We start from the raw sequence: 21,424 nt of genomic DNA, 5'->3' as shown, positions 1-21,424 counted from the left end.
GCATCTCGACTCGATACACTCGATACGTACTTAGTATAAAATATAGTAAAGTGACAAATCCAAACGTGCTCATTTATTTACCGTACGTCATATCATGTAGATACCAGAACCTCTACCTACGTTTTTGACGTTTTAAAATACGTTACTCGTTAGCTTAAACGTCACAGAAAAGTGCGTCTCGAGTCCGGTTGTCCTTCAAAACTAATCTATTCATATGTGAAACAATTAATAAGTACCTACTTGACACTTAAAAAGTAAATTATTTGTTTATTTTTTTATACATACATTTTATTAAATAGTTTTGTTGCCATATTTCAATAAATTATGAAAAATAAAACAAATTGTTTCCTTTTCGTTTCACGTATCGAGTAGGTATTAATTATTCCACGTATGAATAGCTTACTTTTGAAGTCTTTTGTAAACGATTACATTGAATAAAGAACAATTTGAATCATCCTTTAAGTAGCGTGACGTCAAATTGATGTAATCGGCATGAAAGTTACGGGCCCCGCCGATTATAATTATATTAATTAATATAATACGTTACTAATAATAAGCTTTCATGTGATACCAACATTTTTAGTTTAGGGAGGAGGGAAAAATATCGGGAGCAGACGAAAAACAAAATTTTATCCTTATGGTGCAAAATGCTGGGTGCATTTTGCACCATAAGGATAAAATTTTCGTTAAGTTAAATGTTATGTCAACCAAAATACACAGGTTCACCAAAGGTACTAGTTAAAGAAACTCCGCATGAAGTGTACTTGTATATTATGTATATGTTAGGATTAAGGGTAGAAGCAGTTAGTACATATTCGTGCACGTAAGCATTTGGAGGCTGCAGTCACGTCACGTACCCGCGCATGCACGAATAGAAGAGCACTTTGGCCGACTGATCGCGCTCGCGCTCTAGTAAATAGGTCAATTCATTGCCTCCTGGTACCCACTGACAATCGGAGTATTGTACTGATGTGGGTATAAATAAGTAGAATAGTGCCACTCCCTTCCTGTCCTGCTATGCGCAATGTCCCACGATTTATGGACCAGATACAGTTACATTTATACGTTTTCTGGAAGATAGCGATATCAGGTAAAATCGCTAATTGTTGGGCCTTTATGTGTAAATTTATTTTTTCGTGCCATAAATTTTAATGAAGTGTGAAAAAAACAGAAATATGCTGTCTGTATTGTTAATCGTGTAGTGTAGATATCTCGCCATACGTACAATGTAGTAACAATAACTAATGATGCAATGAACTTGTGCATGAATACAGTATATAGTGACATGTAGCCAATTTATGTCCCAGTCAATTTTTAATATTCGTGTCATGTTGCCATAGCATTTATTTCTCGATCGACAGAACCCGCTTCGTTCACGTACCTACATGGAAGGCTATTGAATTAGCTTCGCGACCTTGTGCGATTAGTGAATACAAACGTTGCAAAGCGGATGCAAGCGAAGCAGGGCACGCAAACGCCGCGCCAAGCCAGGCGCTGGGGCCACTGCGCGCTGCTGCAAGCGCCAACCTTGCCCGAAATTCTGTGACCTACTTTCAATGCACGGTAAAACGTTCCAAGCGTTTTTATTAAAACCATTTGCCTTGAAACACCTATTTCATTCTTAGCTCAACTGCTGACGTTAGAAGCATTCGTGCTCAGTAGCCGTACTAGTCACGCGACTTAAGTTGCGATTGGGAATATCCAACGTAATGGGTTTCTCTCGTTATTAAGTGAACAAGGAAAAACATGATTCCACGAATTGGTAGTTAATGTCGTTCATGGCAATATTAGGATAATGCAGCGTATGTCGGCGAGTAGGTCGGTGTCATCGATTGCAGGCAGGAAGCCGGGCGGCCTAGTTGGCGTGCCGGCTAATGGCGCGGGACAGGGCGGCGCGGCGCGGGCGCGGGCCGTGCGGAGCTCCGCGTCCCGCTTTACTTATGCAGCGCGCTGGCCAGCAACCGCCTTCTATTTCGGTCTCCAATTGCCTAGTATTTACATTAATGTGTTAAAGCCGGTTCAAGAGTAACGCGTGTGGTGCGTATTAGTGTGTCGCAATCAACCTATGGCTGTATATAGTTTCAGTGTCAAGCTGAAGGTTTTTTTTACCCACAAATGTACTATCAGCTGCAAAAGTGCATAGAGAAATTAAGAATGAATTCATTGATAAATTCGCCATGCACCTACAATCTACCGGGAATAGAACATTTCTGCTAGTCGCAGCATCAACTAAAAGAAACTTAAACATGGGATGACAGGCATTCTACTTGCACTTAGACTTCATAATTAATTATTTTATACGCAAGAGTTGCGAGTCGATCGCCAATTCGCCACACAAAAGCCATCCCATGAGAACGAAGATAAATCCTTAGATATGTAATTTACAATGTAGGTGGCTGGCTAGTGGCTAGGTGGACTAACGGGCGACGCTACTCATATTTCGCAAAGGGGTGTTAAATATGTGCATGAAATAAATAAAATATATTGCAAGGTCACTAAGTCACTCCCCACTAGTCTAAACTAGACCGGTCGTCATTTATATAGACTATACGTCGTTGGCGAATATCTCTGTCACGGTGTCGTTATCGTAAACAGTTGCCTACCTCCTATCTAAATGAAAGTAAAAAAAGTTGAATCTAATATTCAACTAGTAATAATCATTCCGGGAATGAGACTACGTCACCGACAAAATTGCGTAGGCACGAGCTCGTGTGGTGATGACGTCATGGATAAAATGCCGGCCGCCCACTCGCCGTGCCTTTCGCTCGTCAGAATAAATCGGCTGCCTACGTCGGACCGGGATGTTTGCTACAAGATATTTGTATATAATAATATAACTACGTGTACAGTCGACGTGTCAGTGATTGGTATATAATATCGCGGCTGCATTATGAATATGCATGAAATAGTAGATTGTACAACCGCCGTAAAGTGACCCATTTCTACCAGAGGCAATTTTTTAACCAAAATAGTAGACGAGGGTAAAAATGGACATTTATGCCCTTGTTGTACACTCTGCTTTTCACTTCGATTGCGAGGAAAATAATCATATTTTTCACGGTAATTTACACCTCGAAATTGACACATGACAACTAACTTTTTATTTTTATTTTCAACATGTGATCAGAGAGCATTCAGAGAGTATCAGACGCTTAGTTTTCTGCCAAGTCAAACATGACGGAGCATTTTTGAATCGTAATGGACTCCTATTTTACGTGATTTACTAAATTTAATGACAGAAAATACAGAATTCTAATAAATTGTAGCAAATATAATAGTACATTGTGTTGTGCAACAAGGGGAGGAAGTTGAATATTACTAACGAGAGTAAGTTAAATCGCGACGGCTTACTGGAGCGATTTAAAGACTCGAGTTAGTAATATTCATACTCCCCGAGTTACACACAATGTTTTTCATCACATTTGAGAGAAAAATACAGAAGAAACAGTAATAAGGCAAAACCTTCAACCGGCGGCGTTGCGACCAGTAGTGTATCGATTTACATCAGATTATTCATATTAAATGCATTGTTTTTGATAACAAACACTTTTTGAACGAAAACAAACTCGAAAACACTGCGTATAAATTAAATGCAATGTTCAAAAAAGCAGATAAATCTTATGATTGAACTAAAATTTCACTTATTTTTCATTCAGTTCAATATTTTGATTTGTTGTACTCTCCGTTGCTAGGCAACGGTGGGTGCCTCGCGTACGCACGCGGTCAAGCGCGAGTAGAGAGCATGTTGTCAGATTATAAATTATAACAATTTATCTCAGTTAAGTTTACGAAATAAATGCAAAACGCACTGAGATAATTGTAAAACATGGGTCCATATTGGCTCATATAAAATTATTTGTTATAAAATTATTGTTTATACCGATTTGTGCTCCGAATGATAATTTCTCATAATCATAATCATAATTTTGTTTCATTATTATCAATAGTACTACTATCACTGTTCATAATAATCATTTAGTCGAAAATTTTTAATCATAAATTCTATACAAATATTTAATAACATTCATAATTTTGTGTTTAAGAAAATCATTAATCATAAAATTATTTAAAAAGTTTTGGGGAAGTTCTATGAAAAACTTGTGCCATTTATAGAAGCGCGCTTGAAGCTTTTACAGTGACATATACAATTTACATTAAAAATTCGTTTCTGGTTCGCTCACGGTCAACCTAACACGCTCCTCCTCGCTACGCTCGTCGTCGCACCTAACTGGACTGTCACATGTGATGTCTGTTCTGTTAACAATAATATAACGATAAATTATATTACTCTCAATCGTTATGATCAATAAGTGTATAAACATAAACATTCGTATAAAACGTATTTATGATGAATGACATTATGAACATAAGTCATTCGAAGTTACGATAGTTATTAACATAAAATTGTTATAAATAATGACCGTTATAATGTAAAATTGTATGAGAAACATTTTCGGACTACCAATAATCTATATGACAATTTTATATGAACTTTGGCGCACCCGTAAAACATAAATAAAATGTATTTTTCATACCTTATAATATCTTTTATAGCTTAATAGACAAATTTTGGTTGTGCAATAAAAATCCTTGGCAGATTGAAACATCCTTTGCCTGAAGTATTGTACGGATTCTATTAATTTTTAAAACTAAATCCATTATTCCCTTGGGAATAAAATAGTACATTATGCTTCAGTACACGTAGACGTAATGATACCTTTAAACAGCAAATGTGATGAAAAATAGTATAACAAGTTTTGTCATCTACACAATTTTATTGCTCAGTAAAATTATTGTTGAACTGTTTGGCTTAACACCGATTACCTTAGTCTTAGAAGAAAATTTTACTTTTATGCTCTAGAGCATAAAATGCGATTTCGTGTCGTCTATGCAAGACATCAAGGTTTTTTTTTCAACTTTATACTTTCACGCGTTCTCGTACCTAATAAAAATGGTTTTTTCGTCCCTTATTATCTTATTGATAATCACCAATTTTAATAAAGGTTTAAAATAGCTTAAGTGTAACTTCTCATTGAATATTTTTTATTATTTCCAAGCGCAGAAGCAGCAACGTTTCGATTTTTGATTGATGTTTTTGCAAAGTAAAATTTCGGGTAAGTTTAAATTTTTCGGGTGTCGGGAGGGCATGACAGAAAATGGGAAAATCCCGCCAAATCCCGACCATCTGGCAACGATACCTATAATAACAAGTAATATCAATTATCAAGTATAGCTTCTGATCTACAGCGAGGAGAGAAATACGTCACGTTGTAATAATTACATAATTTGTCGTGATATCTGCACAAAGACGCCAGCACAACGTTTCGACATATCGTTCAAAGTGATGCTATAACGAAGTATCGTTTTCGCGCTGAGCTTAGAAAGGTGAGCGCCTGGGTGGAGGGCTACCGCGAACACCGAAATATGAATACCTATTCTGACTATTGTTCGAATTCAAACTACGCAAGATATGTAGAAATTTTCTATCGCTATCACTCTTTTATTCAAGCAATAGAGGCTACTAGACGCGGATAGACGATATTTGAAATAAAATGTTTGCGGTATCCCTTGTTGAGTTGAGCGGCATCGCCTAGAGATGCCGAGACGTCTTGCCTCTCTAATCTTGCCCAGAGAGGCACATTCGAGGAAGCCAACGTAACACGCAGGCGTCATGACCCAGTCTGACCCAAAAACGGATTGTGACCTACCGCGCCCAGAGTTGCCACTTGATAAAGGATAGACTCTTATAAGGTTTACGCGTAGTTCAAATGCAGGTCGCTGGTAACACCGTTTGCGGCTGACTTGCCTGCGACGCGTCTCTACAACTTTCCATTGACATTAGCCTAGCATTTCTCAGTAGTCACGGCCGCCAGGCGCCTCAGCACCTCGGGCGATGAGGGCCAACCGCTGCTGCCGGTATTAACAAACTACCTCTTGCCTTAGTCATTTTTACACGTAAATGTAAATTGAACATCTTACAGAGTTATACAGTTTTATCAAAATATACTTTTACATTAATTTATATAATGATCTGAACGCTATGTCTTATAGAAGCATTTAATCAAGTCTAACCTTACTCGTAATTATAATATTTACTTATATTGTCATACATATATAATACATTAATGAACTATTTAAATACACTCCCTTCAGAAACGTTCCGTCCTACTTATCTTTTTCTAAGCACAATATGTTAGCGAAGTCTAACACGCGCAGCATTACATAATTTCATCAACACGAAATAAAAATATGTACGTACATCTTCTACACCAATAATATTCAACATATGTAAAACATCAGTATCGCGTCAAAGTTTGGTCGTAACTTTATTATATTTTTAGTTTACTGTTGAATGTAGAACTGACACACAATGTTTCAATTTTGTTATCATTATGGTATTAAGTTTCACACAAAATATATTACCTACCAATACTATATTGCCAAGTATGCTATGACATACTGAATACAATTATGTACATATGTCAGTACGAAGAATTTTGTTTCTACAGTTTAATCACCATATTATTTAAAATATATTGCAAGGGCCGAACCGTTGGATAGACTAGACGGTAGAATTAGGTGTTTAGTCTTACTAAGTACTTGTTAAGAAATTCGTTTTTATATTGTATTTTAAGTTTACAATTAGACACAAGTAACGAGAACGTCGTTTCGACAATTCGACATCTATAACATAGGGCAGAAAACGACTCTGAACTGCCATTTATTTAAAGAGTTAGAATATTGAATGAATTTATTTTAGGTGTTATGTATTCGCTAACTATTTAGAAGCCGGGTGGCGAGTAGAGGCGGTGTGCGTCGCTGGTTCAATATCAGTATCAGCGTTTCTGGGTCAGTGGGTTAGCGTGTCAGCGCGTCAGCACGGCCGTGTCGCGCCCTGCGTTCGTGTTCCTCTTCGGATTATAACTTGATCTTCCTACACTTTAATGTTTACAAACATACATTTTCTTTCTTAATTTATCAGAAGCAATTGTGCCAACTCCTGTTTTAAATCACTAAGATAACTACTCCGGATCCTGTTCACGTACGAGTTGGTAATGTACGCCTACGCAGTAACGGTTAAGTGTACATAATTACATATGTACGATGATTGGTAAATTTTCCTAAACCTGGAAACGAGTACTTTACGTCAGCTACGCTACACATATATTATTAAAAGCTAATAAAATAAAATAACTATCCGGTTTCACACAGAAATTAAATCTGCATAATTATTAAAAAACATTTGAGCCCATATGTAAGACCAAGATGTAGCTAGATTTTAATAGGCAACATAGAAAACATAGATAAACATGTAACTATTTCAAGGCGAGTGCAATGAGGTAACCCACAAAGGGTCGACCTCGCCTTCGCCGATGTTTCGTGGGAGGGCTTCAACAATAATCTGGACGAAAATAAACTATGTTCCAAGGCCCATCAAGTGATTCAGAGAGTTTCTTTATAAGCTTGTCATAAAATGCGATTTCTTTTAATAAAGAGGCGGACAGCTGTACGGGTAAGTAGGTACCTAATTAGAACAAGCGAAATAGAAGGATTAGGTACGTCGAAACAACACTAAGCTTGCGTATGTGATGCAGACATGGTCGTATATGTCGTGGCCTCAAACAACGCCTGTACAGCGACAAAGTTGTGTTTTTTAAAATTCGCAACGGTTCTTTGGCATCATTAAATGGTCAATCATCTCAATGTTTTTGGTAACAAATGTAGGTCATTGTATTAGTTGAATAAAATGGTACGCATATGCTCCTACTTAAGTTTCGAGTCATGAATAAAAATACCAAGTTTTCTTTAAGATCCACTTCAGATCAAATATTAGGGATTCTCAATTCAGTCAGTGGTGGATCTGTATATAGTTTAGTTTTGGCAATAAAAAAATATTGCAATGTAAACTGTGTCTCATTGACCTCATTGTTAAACGTGTTCGTTGTACAGTCAAGTGCAAAAATATGTATCGTAAAAATCGTCTCATAAATATGGTACTCTTATTACCTACACCGGACTAAGATGATATAGGACATATTTTTGAGTAAGATGTGTACACCCATATTTTTACACTTGACTGTACGATGCTCTTAATTCAAACGGATATACATATATAATATATAAGAAAATAGTTAGGTAGGTATAGGTAAATGAGTAGCTCTCCTAAAAAACAGTAGTTTGATATCAACATGATATGATTACCTATAAAGCTGGTATATTATGATTTTATAAAGAGTACAATTTCGCTTAGAGGTTGGACACTTTATCTGTGTAACGAAAGACTAAGTGCACGGACAGTGAAGTGCGAGGTGCGTAGCGAGCCAGTCCGCGCGGTAGGGGCGTTGCTGTTTTCTCTTCCCATGGTTTCTTTAACAACCGATTACTGTTCGCCGGTTCCATTTACGCATTCATTGCGGCAAAAATCACGTATCTAATTATCTATCTCATTACTTTTACTGTGCAACTAAAAATCTTCTGTGTAAAGGTAACAAATGTTTAAAATGATTCGTTATTTTATTCGATTCAATTTATAATTAAACATGACTTGAGATGAAAATTACAGCCTTGTTTTCAATTTAATCGATATACATATAGAGATTAGATTGTAGACAAATTCATGACACTCATCTTTCTATGTAGGTTCACAATATACATAATATAAATGTGCATTTTCTAAAATTCACATGTCACCTATTAAGCAAATGTACTAAAGGGGTAGAAAATGTGAAAAATGCATTAATGATTTCGCTTATGAATCAGAACTGCTTTCGCCGGCGAAGTAAGTAATGCGATACTAATTACAATGTTGTCGAGTGGTGCGATTGTCTGCGCAGTGTTCTCTGTTCATGTCAACGCAAGAGTTTTTTTTTTTAATTAACGCCAGCGGCTTAGGCTGATTACAGACTGCGCGGGCGATTGCACGCAGCAGCAGTGAAGGCACAGTGTAGCCCGGTAGTCTGCGTGGGCAGGCGCTGTTGAATTTACTGATGTTTACAGTTTACACAATATCGTATTGATGCACGTTGCAAACGCCGGGACTACTGTTGAGCACTGAATTGTAGTAAATGCAAAAATAAACAATACCGAAAACCGACAAGAGACCCTGAACTCGTTATGTATAAATATGTATGTACTTATAACCGGTAAACAGGGAGGTAGGTAAACTAAACATTATGGGTGTATAGTTAGGTAAGCTTGAGCGACAAGTTAGACATTTTGTTTTCACTTGCGCAATTGATGTGTTAAATTACTTCAATCACTCGTAAGCGGGCTTGAAAATGCACATGGCAGTGTGAACGGCACTTTCACGTTCCGCAGCCGACGACGCAATTGCCGCGTCACTGGCCATTAACTTTTCAATGGCTTTATAATTGCTCTTATTAATGAAGAAATGTAATGCTGTGTATTAATTATTCTCGTATTGTTTCTACAGGCGTAGCAAGTTCTAGAATTTAAAAAAAAATAGAAACCGAGAGCAAGATCGAACAGGTAGATGAGATGACGCTGGTGTGCCACTTATCAGCGAGCAAGCCGCCATTACTAGCTGGTGTTGTGAGCCGGCGTCGCTACTGCGGATAACGGTACGAGGCGGTCGCTGCGCGCACGTGAAAATAATTCTTGCCGAGATTTTGTAACCAATACCGTTGCTCGGTTCCGGGCCCGTCGGTGACCTTATTTCTTGCCGCACACTCTTAACCCCAATGAATAAAGGCTTAGGCTCGAACTTTTGATAGTAATTCGAAATAGAATCACAAGAATAACTCTCTCGCATGCCGACGTCCACGAGGAACTATCATTTGTTTATATGTTATTTCGGCTACGTATACTACGCATTAAAGACAGCCTGTTTATTTGCGATGGAACGACGTCATACCAGTTATTTGTTGGAGCTTAACAAAGGGAAGTGGTGTTGTTATGATGCTTACGCGACAAAAATTAAGCCATATCTAGTTAGTTGTTTATTGGTTTTTAGTTTTATTACGCTGCGAACGGCTGCTGTAGCGATAAACGTGCACTCATCAGGGGAAATACCACGTCACATTACGGATGGTAATTCATACTTCGTGACGTCAACAACGAGTATTTCTGCGTAACCTTTCATAGCAATGAGAAGGAAAACTAAATAAAAATCTACACTAATATAGTTTTAATTTACACCGGCACGAGAAAGAAATGATTATAGTAGAATATTCCTAACTATAGTCATTTAATTACAGGTATTTTTTTTTTCAAAACTTGGTAATCCATATCCATACTAATCCATACTAATATTATAAATGGGAAAGTGTGTACGTGTCTGTTTGTTTGTCCGTCTTTCACGGCAAAACGGAGCGACGAATTGACGTCATTTTTAAGTGGAGATAGTTGAAGGGATGGAGAGTGACTACTTTTTATCTCTTTCTAACGCGAGCGAAGCCGCGGTCAAAAGCTAGTATTCATATAAATAAATATCGACATCAGATGTTATCTATAGGTATAAAGTATCTATAAATACGTAGGTAGCTGTTATGATTTCCTTATAAGGTTTCATGTATTCTATGGGCTTGTACGCCATAGACCTATGCGTTAACAATTATTTTGGGCTGTAGTATCGCAATTGTCAAGAACCGCATAAAAATAGTGAGACCTGTACTTCTATTATTGAGGTAGGGCCTACCTACATACAACTTGACTGGTTCAAACCTAATGGTAGAAAATAGAAACTTATTTCGGTTAGTTTAGCTTTTCTCTTACAACTTAACATCTAATTGAACGGTGGGCTTTTGGACGAATTAGAGATGGGCCGAATATGGACTTTGCCGAATACGAATATTCGGTTAAGCCATATTTAAAAAAGCGGATGTTAAGATTAAAATTATTAAATGACTGATAATGGTTACATATGTTATTAGAACTTCATATGTTATTACAATTTAGTGGATTTAACTAAAACTTAGTTAAAACAACTCTAAACTCTTCTCAACTCTTGAACTACGGTTTTTTCAACTTTGTATTTGTATTTTGACACATAGGCAATTATCTCTTTCTAGTAGTTCCTTAGAAAGCTACTAAAATAGGAGCTTATTATACAAAGGAATACGTAAGATCTTCATTATTTTTTTACTTTGTTTATTCGGTAAATATTCGGCAAAGCAACCGAATTATTCGGCCGAATACGAACATTGAAAAACTTGCCGAATATGCCGAATACCGAATATTTACAGAATATTCGGCCCATCTCTAGGACGAATAATTAGGAATAGAGGCATGATGTGATGGCAGTTGTAACATGTATATTTTATCTAAGAGCAAAAGAGATTAAATAACGCTGTGCTTTTGATCACATGATGCCCTTGCAGTGTGGTGTTTGTGATCAATCTATGGCTTCCTTGTTGACTCATGTTTGTTCTATTCTATTCTAACACGAGAAGTTATAATATTTGAAATTTTTATATCCTCCTTGATAGCGGTGATAGCGTCAAACATTGACGTAGGTCTGCGTCTATTAATGCCTTATCTCAACGGAGCGGGTACATTTTATTTTGCATAATGAATTACACATGAAAAAGCTTTGTGCAAGGTGGGTGCCGCGGCTTCTCACTCCAGAACAAAAGCGTATCCGCATGCAAACATCTGCTGCAAACTTGCAGGTGTTTAATAAAAATCCCGTGGAGTTTATTCGACGTTTTGTGACCATGGACGAAACCTGGATTCATCACTATATTCCAGAGACGAAACAACAGTCGAGACAATGGATTAGCCATGGTGAGTCGGCTCCAAAGAAGGCGAAGTGCGTCCCATCAGCTGGAAAAGTGATGGCGTCAGTGTTTTGGGATGCAAAAGGGATTATTTTAATCGACTATCTTGAAAAGGGAAAAACTATCACTGGGGCATATTATGCGTCCCTTTTGGACCAATTAAAGGCAGCGATAGCTGAAAAACGTCCAGGGTTGGCAAAAAAAAAGGTCATGTTTCACCATGACAATGCTCCGGTCCACTTCATGTCGTCTCGTTGAACAAAAATTGGCGGAATTACGGTTTGAAATGCTTCCGCACCCTGCTTATTCGCCAGACTTAGCTCCTTCAGACTATTATCTATTCCCAAAACTCAAAAATTTTCTGTCAGGCCAAAAATTTCAGTCTAATGAAGAGGTGATACTAGAAGTAAACGCATATTTTGAAGACCTGGAAGAAACCCATTTCCGTGAAGGCATCGAGAAGTTGCAGAAGCGTTGGGATAAGTGCGTTGAACTTCGGGGAGATTACGTAGAAAAATAAAATATATATAACACATATATTCTTTTTTTATCATATCAAACCAAGTTACTTATCAAACCACCCTCGTAACAGGCCGTAAAAGCATATTATGTTAATGACTGAAAACGAGATATATCTATAAATGATGTTTTAGTTTCGTTAAGCGGTAGGCGCCTTTTGTACTACGCACATTCTGCCGCATGGTGCTTAGAAATAACGGACCGACCGAATTATTCCGACTCATATGAACGGCTTCGGCAGCGGGGCATCGGCAGCTAGGGCACTGAATGGCGTCACTAAATAAACAACCTTCTTTGGTCCGCAAAACCTACATAGCGCGATTAGCGATTCGTCCACCAGCGCTGATCACGCCAAAATTATACGAACACGTTACAGTGATGTTACTATGCTGCACATCGTGTAGAGTACTTAGGAAGATTCAAGATACTTATACGATGGTTAATTAATATGATAATAAATACGCCTCATGTAGACTACATAATCTAATAGTAGTTCCTCTTTGCATCGCAACCTGTTTACCTGTAATTATTTTTAACCCCCGACGCAAAAACGACGGGGTGTTATAAGTTTGACGTGTCTGTCTGTGTTTTGTGTGTCTGTCTGTCTGTGGCATCGTAGCTCCCGAACGGATGAACCGATTTAGATTTAGTTTTTTTGTCTGAAAGCTGAGTTAGTCGGGAGTGTTCTTAGCCATGTTTCATGAAAATCGGTCCACTGTGTCGGGGTTTTTTTCAAAATTTTAATTTTGTGGTTATTGTAGATAAGTAACAAGTTCCTACATACATACATACTTCATTATCTAATCTGGTCATAAATATTATAATCGAAGAGTTTGGGAATGTCATTCAAATCAAATGTCACCTTGCCAAAACGTCCATATAAAAGATAAGAAGAGATGATATCACGTATTTGGCCTATTCGAATAAATTAGTGATGAGTCTCTCTCTGTCTACTTGTAATTGTCTTATTCAAGGCATAGAATAGAGTAAAAACATAGGAAAACCGTGTTTACCAGCTTACTATTACAATAATGTGAAATGATCTAGTTTTTCATATAACGAACTCGTGTTTATTCTATTTATTAATGCAGGACGCAGGAGGTATTATCTGATTACAGTGACCATGACAATGAAATACATAAACTTGATTTTTTTTTATCGGAACCCCAACTTCGATCCTAGTTGACAATCTTTTGGAGACAACAAAACGAAACATCAAAGTATGTACTTATATTTATAATGTATGAAAACGACAGCGGCGGCGTATCAGTTGCTTATCTTAAAGCTCGGGCGTTTTGATAGCGTAGGCGGAGCGGTAGCGGAACGTCAGCGGAGCGCAACGATAGCGGTGCGCCGGACGAACGCTGGCGTTGCGCCCAGCGGACGCCGGCGGGAACTAACGAGCGCGGATTGCGAGCGGAACGCCAGCGTTCCGCCGGCGCACCGCTATCATTGCGCTCCGCTAACGCTACGCCATCAAAACGCCCTGTGTGGCGGAGGCTTTAGTGCATAATAGGCCTCCATGAGATCGCGCCTGATTTGTTGGAGAAGCAAGCGTGCCCGCTGAGCCCGCTCCCCCCGCTCCGCCAGCGCCGGGCCGCGAGCGCGAGCCGGCCCGCTCGCTTGACACTCTTTGTTTGAGTGCAACGTAAACATTCCCTACCTGTATGTATTACGTACTCGTACTTACGAGTGCGTGGGGACGTCTTATGGACATTCAATCTTATCTGATGTCATTAATAGCTAAATAAAATAAGATGATAACTGTCACTGTGTAAAGGTTACTTGCACCAGCGAAAATGGAGGGTTAACCCGACATTTTATATGGAATTTGATAGTTAACAGCCCTCTAACCTTGCGTTAAGCGGGTGGTGCAAGTGGCCCTAAGAGGTATGAAAAGGGAAAGGGTATAAAAAACTTATTCTAAAGGGGTCAATCATAGGCTACGGTCACTCATCAAACGTACCTTAAGCTTGTTTGCCAAGGACGTGGTATAAAAAATACATTATACTTAACTGCCATCAATCAACTTAGTTCCAAACAAAACATCTAAATAGGTGTAGATAACTGACCGAGAAAGGACAAAAACGTAAAATTGGTAATTTAGTAATTAAGTTTCAATTTAGAAATTAAAGACTATTTACTAATGGTATAGAAAGAAAGAAAGAAAGAAAAAATATTTATTTGGTATAATAACAGTATAGGTACAACACAATACAAATAGAGTGCACCGGTATACCAAATAGGATGCCGCTCAGCGTAGACCGTGTCTAAGAGACACGGCACTGATTTTCAGGGCACCCATAATTAAAACTAAACTTAAAACTACTTATAACAAGATTCAAACAGACATTAGATTTAGTATAGGACATTAGATTAAGTATTGTGTGTAATTTTATACCTAATTCATTACCTGGAATTGACTTTGTAGACCACCAACAACACCGGTACTGGTAAAGTATACTACTAGTGCGCGAGCTACGACCGGAAACAGGTATAAATGCGGTCGGTAGTTGTGCTGAAGGGGTGGGTAATGTAATGTTGCAGCCAAAGTCTCTTACCTCTTGTCCAGGCGCGTGGACCTGCACGCGAAGCTCGTCCGTGGTGTGATCGTGAGCCAGCACATCGGCGCGCACCTCGCGCCCGTTGTAGGTGAGGAAGACGCGCTGGCCGGCGCGCAGGCGAACGCCCGCCAGCCCGCGGAAGCCGGGCCCGATCAGCTCGAGGTCGCGGTACTCGCGGCTGCCGCGGCCGCCGTCGAAGCGCACCGTGTAGCGGGTGTTGGGCGTCAGGTTGATGCAGTTGCTGTTTATGTTTTCCGGGAACGGCGCCGGCGTCTTCACCGCCTGGATCATGCCAGAGCAGTATATTCCCTCTTCGTCCAGTGCCGCCACGCGCGTCCCGATAATGGACCGCTTGGCGAGCCGTTTTCCCGTCGACATGATGCTCACAGTCCACGCTCACTTTAGTGTCCGGTGTTTGCGGTCCTACTCTCACAGTCTCACACAAATTTAAATCGCTCGACGGTTACGATTGGAGCGGTAGCCGGCACAATTTTTCTCAAAACGAATAGAATTTCGACTGAATGTGGCACGGTGCACGCGATCCGGCTCGTCAGAAGGCCGGGGTTGATTGCGGCTCTCGCGCGGAAACATAATACGAGGGCAAGTCCTCGAAGATAAGGACAAAGGAATATCCTTTCGCGCTAGTAAACTTCGTACGCAAATACGTGCAGACGACCTCTACTATCACGGCTCCAACGAGAACTGGCGCGCGGAGCGACCGGCATGCACACCGGCCGGCCGGCGAGCGGGAGCGGCGACAGCCCGTCTCGCTTCTTTGTTTTGATACTCAGCTGTTTGTGGAAGCGAGAGCAAAATATGAAAGACAACGGGTGGAACCGTGAAGGCGCCGGTCGGATATGTTCGGCTGAAGCGCGGTTGCGTTCGGATGGGCTCGCTATTTTAAGCGGGCGGCGGCCGCCCACGGGCGACATTGAGGCGCGCCGGCTCGTTCGCACGTGGAGTGGAGCTAACGGGATTGCACAACGCACCACGGCAGCAGAGAGCCCGCGCCGCGCGCCACCCGGCGGCCGCGCCGGCCGGTACTCGCGCTGATGCCGGCAAATGCGTGACACAGTTTCTATTCAGATTCGGGGTCGATTGAAATGTCAAGCAGATGCACTAACTTATGCAACACTCTGACCCTGCTATTAAACAATACTAATAACGTTTATTATGTAAATTAGGTAACTGTCGTTATAAGATGATATCAACATTTAATGTATACATCACAAATAAGTTATTAAAATAAATCCTAACAAAGTAAAAACACTCAAACACTTCCCATTCCCAGTCCCGTTAAACACTAAAAATGACAGGTGTCAAAAGACCTTAAGCCCCACCCACATTCACGGTACGATTCATCGCTTCGATCGATCGGACAGATATCGAGAACGATCGATCGCATCGAAAGCGCAAATCAGTAGGCAATCGCATCAAATCGGTGGTCACAACTTCGCAAGGGGCCACACTAGAGATGGGCCGAATATTCGGTAAATATTCGGCATATTCGGCAAGTTTTTCAATGTTCGTATTCGGCCGAATAGTTCGGTTACATTGCCGAATATTTACCGAATAAACAAAGTAAATAAATAGCGCAAGTTGTTTCGTAATTCAGGAGATAATAACATCCTATTTCAGGATTCTAAGGACCAAAGGGGGTCAAAAATGCATTAAATATAAGTACCTACAATAATTATGAAAAAAAGTAAAAATAATGTAGCTTAAGAAACAAAAATCAAAATGTTCTTATGCACTATCTATATATAGCCACAGACCAATACAACAAGACGGCCCTTACAGGGCGACTCGCGGTCACCAAGCATACGACAAATCAGGTTTATAAAAGTTTGAACGCGTGCGACACCGATCAGTAGCGCCCAAGTATACGATACGACCCGCTAACAGTGTCCGTGTCCGCTCGGGAAAAAATCTTAAATAATCAAATTTGGTTGCAAACAATGGTCTCTTACAGCATAAAGTGGTGTGGCAAGTCTTCTAACACTTCTACATATAAAAAACATGGAATAACATTTCACAGTTAAGTCAAATTAATTATTTGGTTGAATATTGTGTTAGCTACAATGTCTGCAAACTGCTGACGAGGCAACGCGACCACCCGACGGGACCCCTTCCTCAGGCTGCGAGGACCGAAACTCTGCCTATTTGGCCGTAGACGCTCGCTCGATTAACATCTTACAAACTTAAATACTAGCTCTCAGATTTTTAATCATAAATTTAATTCAAATATTGAAAATGTACTTGTAATCGTATTTTCTTTAATTAAATTGTATTTAATTTTGGTTTCATATTTCATTTTACTGAATAACCGACTAATTTTATTAAAAGTTCCTCCCTAAGAACTAATATCAGAAGCAGGGATAGAACGCCAATATGAAACCGCTTTTTGCCATTTCTGATTAGACTGAGCATTGTGAATTCATGGGAAATGAAAAACGATTATCGCGAGAGTGTGCGTCTTCGCCAGCTTCTTTCCCTAATATAGGTGGATTGGAAGCAAGCAACTTGGTTGGTGATCCCGAGCTACCTTGGCGTTGGCGTTGGAGGGGCGTGCTACTACCGCAGCCTGTGTGACCTGGTTCCTGGCGTGCACCTGGACGGCGCAGCCGCAGAACCAGACAACAGTATCCTGAGCGATTCCGCTGGGAGTGGCTTCAGCGAACATGATGGAGCATCTTATTGGACACCCGGTGAGATCAAATCATTATTATCTTTATGTTGATCTCAGTGAATATGATGCTATTGTGAGGTGTGATTATTTGTATTTTGGTACTCGCAAAATCAGTGATAGGCGTAACGATGCATTAAATAGTCATGTGAGATTATCAGATTACATATAAATGCAATGAATGCATTAGAAATTGCATTGATATATTAAAAGTAAGATCTCGTAACAGTTGTAACATCAGTTAACTCTGTTAACTACGAGTATAACTTCTAGTTGTGATGAATAAAGAATCTGAAAAGGGCGTCACATTAGTATGAAGTCAGTGCTGAAATCTTGATTACGGTTATTTACTTAGTATGTTGAAAAGCTCAAGTTAGTATTTTGTCATTGAATGAGATTATTGCGCCTTAAAGTATTCTCAATGTAATACGACGAGCCGTCACTTAAAACGTTATGTTGATTTTCACAACAATGTAGAGTTTTGTCAAGTTCAAGTGCAACTGAATCTAATAATAGAATTGAGTGCTTAGTGTGAGCTTTTGATTGGGATAGCAACTTTCTAGTGCCAAATACAGATTGGATTGTAGTTATAAATACATCCGGTATTTAAAACACAGAGTTACAGAAATTATATTGATGCAAAAAAGGTAACTCTTTAACCATTTGGCATTCCTTGTTAGTCTTTTGATTTCGAACCGTAATTTTTACGAAAGAGATGAGTTTTTGTTATAAGCATGATGTCACGTATGTTGCCGCTATGGACTATTTACTACGAAAGGGTTTGAGAGATTTGTGATTATTTAAATATTACTTTGATTTCATTACTTTCAAGTCTACTAAAGTTTGACAATGAAATTGTGAGCTGTTCTTAAAACATAAAACAATGTCGCTATGATTTTCAATTCATTACATGTTCGACGATCGCGTAATTGTATTGAAGTCATATTAAGACAGAGACATTTGACGATAAAATTGAGATTGATAACGGTTTGAAATTTTAAAAGTTTGCCTATAGTCTTTAATCATAAATGGTGTCTTACCAAACTACAGTAAACTGAAATGTAAGCTGGTTTAAGAGTTATGATTTTAATATATTTGTGAGAAAGTACAGATGAAAGACGTAGTAAAATGCGTTTCGCTCGTGGAGAAAGATTGATTGTCAATGGATTTTGATCTTTGTTGATCTTTAGTACCGTCATGTTTTCTACTTATTTATCTAATTTTGAAAGATTTTATGTATTTATGTGCATACGTACTTGCACAGTCACCACAATTACTTTTCGGTGACCATCTACGCACTCTTCTGACAAGTACAGTACACCGTAATTTTAAGTACATCACTTTTATCTGCAAGTACTTAACGGTACATAGAGATGTCTTAAATAATGAAGTAGTTAGACACTGAGTACATTCATCGCGTTTCTCAGTAAACACCTACCTAACTGATTCGGTCTGTGGTTCCCATGTTAACTATGTAACACATTGTAGCAAATCGACTACGCAGCTCAAACTTAATCAACAATGCTGTTCTTCGGAGACGAACGAAAAAAATGTTTGTTTAAACAAATGCTCAGATTACTTCCTTAGTAGAACAAAGTGTACAAAATATAAATATTGGACTGATTAGAGCTGAGTGTTATAGTGTAGTGCGGTACCTACCGGTTAAAAATAGAATCTTCAAGTAATTTTACGCGGATATGACAATATTGGGAGTGTATTCTTTCATAAGGTTTGCTACCTTTTCATAAGGTTTGTGTTTGGAATTCAAATTAAATCCTATTCAAAATGGTAGTGTGAGAGTTAACGATTTTATAATAAATCTCATAAAAGCAAGTGTCGAGCAACATAGTAAAATTTGAATGCTTATTGAAGTTTTGATGACACAACTACTGAAAAGTTTAATATGTTTTTGTTTAACCATTGAGAATGGTTCTGATTAGTTCTGATGTTAATGATTTTAATGTCTTGCAAATCGAGTATGAGTTTTATTGAAAAAGGAAATGAATTCGTGAATAGATGAATTCAATTTGGTGTAAGCTATCGCTGAATAGTACCTGATACTTCAATGCTATCATGACTTTGATCATGGTTATCTTATGTCTATTGAGAATAATTTAATTAGTTTTGAAAAATAAAATTATTTTGGTTGAGAGTGTTGAGACTGCGCGAGAAGTGGTAAATGTATGACTTTTCCGCACTTTATTCGAAAACGGGTGGAAACAATTAAGTAACTTATTGGTAGTGGACATTGTTAAGATTCAAATGATGATGCATTTTGAAGTGGTAATTGATTTCTGCTAGGTCCCAGAAATTTGAAGATAATGTAGGTGTGCTTTGGCGTATAGATCAGCGGCAAAATAAGTTTTTGTGTTTGTATGGAACAAAACATTTATTTTGATCAATTTTACTTGAGAAAGGTTTGTCAAGCAATGTTTTCCTGTAATTTTACTGAGAACTGAGAAGGGATGTTTTTATTAACGAATTACTTTAATGTAACACACATTTTAGAAATGGTCAGGTCGGCCGAACGGAAAGAAAACATTAGCTTAGCATCGAAGACGGTATAGATAAATAGGCAGTTTTAAAGCCTAGTTGATTGTTTCAGAAGGTGACTTCGTTTCTACACAGAGAAGTAGTACCAGGATAGATCTACGCTAAATCCAGCCACTGATATCCCAATGCAGACATATTTGGGGTTTATGGCTCATTACGGAATACTGTGTTGAGATCGTGTAAGACCCGCTGTGGCATCGATGTATGTATTCGCGTGTAAGGCCCCAGTGGCATCGGAATACTGTCTTTACATCGTGCAAGGCCCGCTGTGGCATCGATGTGGGGATTATCGTGTAAGGCCCGCCGTGGCATCGATGAGGGTATTCTCGTGTGTGGCCTTTATGGCATTGGAATATTCTTGGATGATAATTATTTTAGACGAATGATGTGGACGAGAGGTGGATTGGTCAACAGACCACGATGTGTGCTCAATGCGGAGAGCACATTTGATGTATTAACGTACTAACGTATGTGTTTACTCCGCAGATGACGAGAACCCAGATTGAAGCAGCCCTGGAGCTGGATCCAAGACAACTCAAGAACTGCATCGAGGACGCTGCATGTCAGGAGAGGCCGTGTTAGCTACAATGTCTGCAAACTGCTGACGAGGCAACGCGACCACCCGACGGGACCCCTTCCTCAGGCTGCGAGGACCGAAACTCTGCCTATTTGGCCGTAGACGCTCGCTCGATTAACATCTTACAAACTTAAATACTAGCTCTCAGATTTTTAATCATAAATTTAATTCAAATATTGAAAATGTACTTGTAATCGTATTTTCTTTAATTAAATTGTATTTAATTTTGGTTTCATATTTCATTTTACTGAATAACCGACTAATTTTATTAAAAGTTCCTCCCTAAGAACTAATAATTGTTTATTATCCGCGGAGTTCATTTATACTGGTCAATATGGTTGTGCTGAGCGGCGCCGAGGCGCGTCCATCCCTTTTTGCCGAGTTAACAATGTGATATGCTATCCCTTTCACGTAAACGACTAGGCATGGGGCCATGTTAGTTTATGTCTGTTGCGGGAACTTCGTACTGCCGTTCGTACCATGTGCTACCATTTTATGAAATATAAAAGAAAGCAGATTTGTAATAGTGAATAATTATCTAGAATCTGTAGAGTCTGTAGTGGTATTTAGTTCATTGATTAGTTTAGAATATTTAGTTGGTAATTTAACTTAATAAACGTAAGTAAAAATGCACAGTTTGGTTATTAGTTACTAGAATGATTTTTATTGAGATGCTATCACAATCATCATCCTCTTTGCGTTATCCCGGCATCGGCATTCGCCACGGCTCATGGGAGCCTGGGGTCCGCTTTGGAAACTACTACCAAGATTTGGCGTAGGCACTAGT

At 39.0% G+C, this 21,424-nt stretch overlaps 1 protein-coding gene across 1 annotated transcript in view; it reads right to left on the bottom strand.

Annotated features, from left to right (window-relative positions):
- LOC125240816 (zinc finger protein 395) overlaps positions 1–15,524 on the bottom strand; it is a 52,839-nt gene extending 37,315 nt beyond the window's left edge. Inside the window, exon 1 of the mRNA XM_048148939.1 lies at positions 14,819–15,524. Within this exon, the coding sequence (XP_048004896.1) occupies positions 14,819–15,199 (381 nt within the window). The 5' untranslated portion in view covers positions 15,200–15,524. The remainder of the gene's footprint in view (positions 1–14,818) is intronic.
- Between the last annotated feature and the right edge of the window lie 5,900 nt (positions 15,525–21,424).

The sequence above is a fragment of the Leguminivora glycinivorella genome, chromosome Z (genome assembly GCF_023078275.1).
Source record: "Leguminivora glycinivorella isolate SPB_JAAS2020 chromosome Z, LegGlyc_1.1, whole genome shotgun sequence".
In the NCBI taxonomy this organism is placed as follows: domain Eukaryota; kingdom Metazoa; phylum Arthropoda; class Insecta; order Lepidoptera; family Tortricidae; genus Leguminivora; species Leguminivora glycinivorella.
This window is presented reverse-complemented; position numbering and strand designations above follow the sequence as displayed.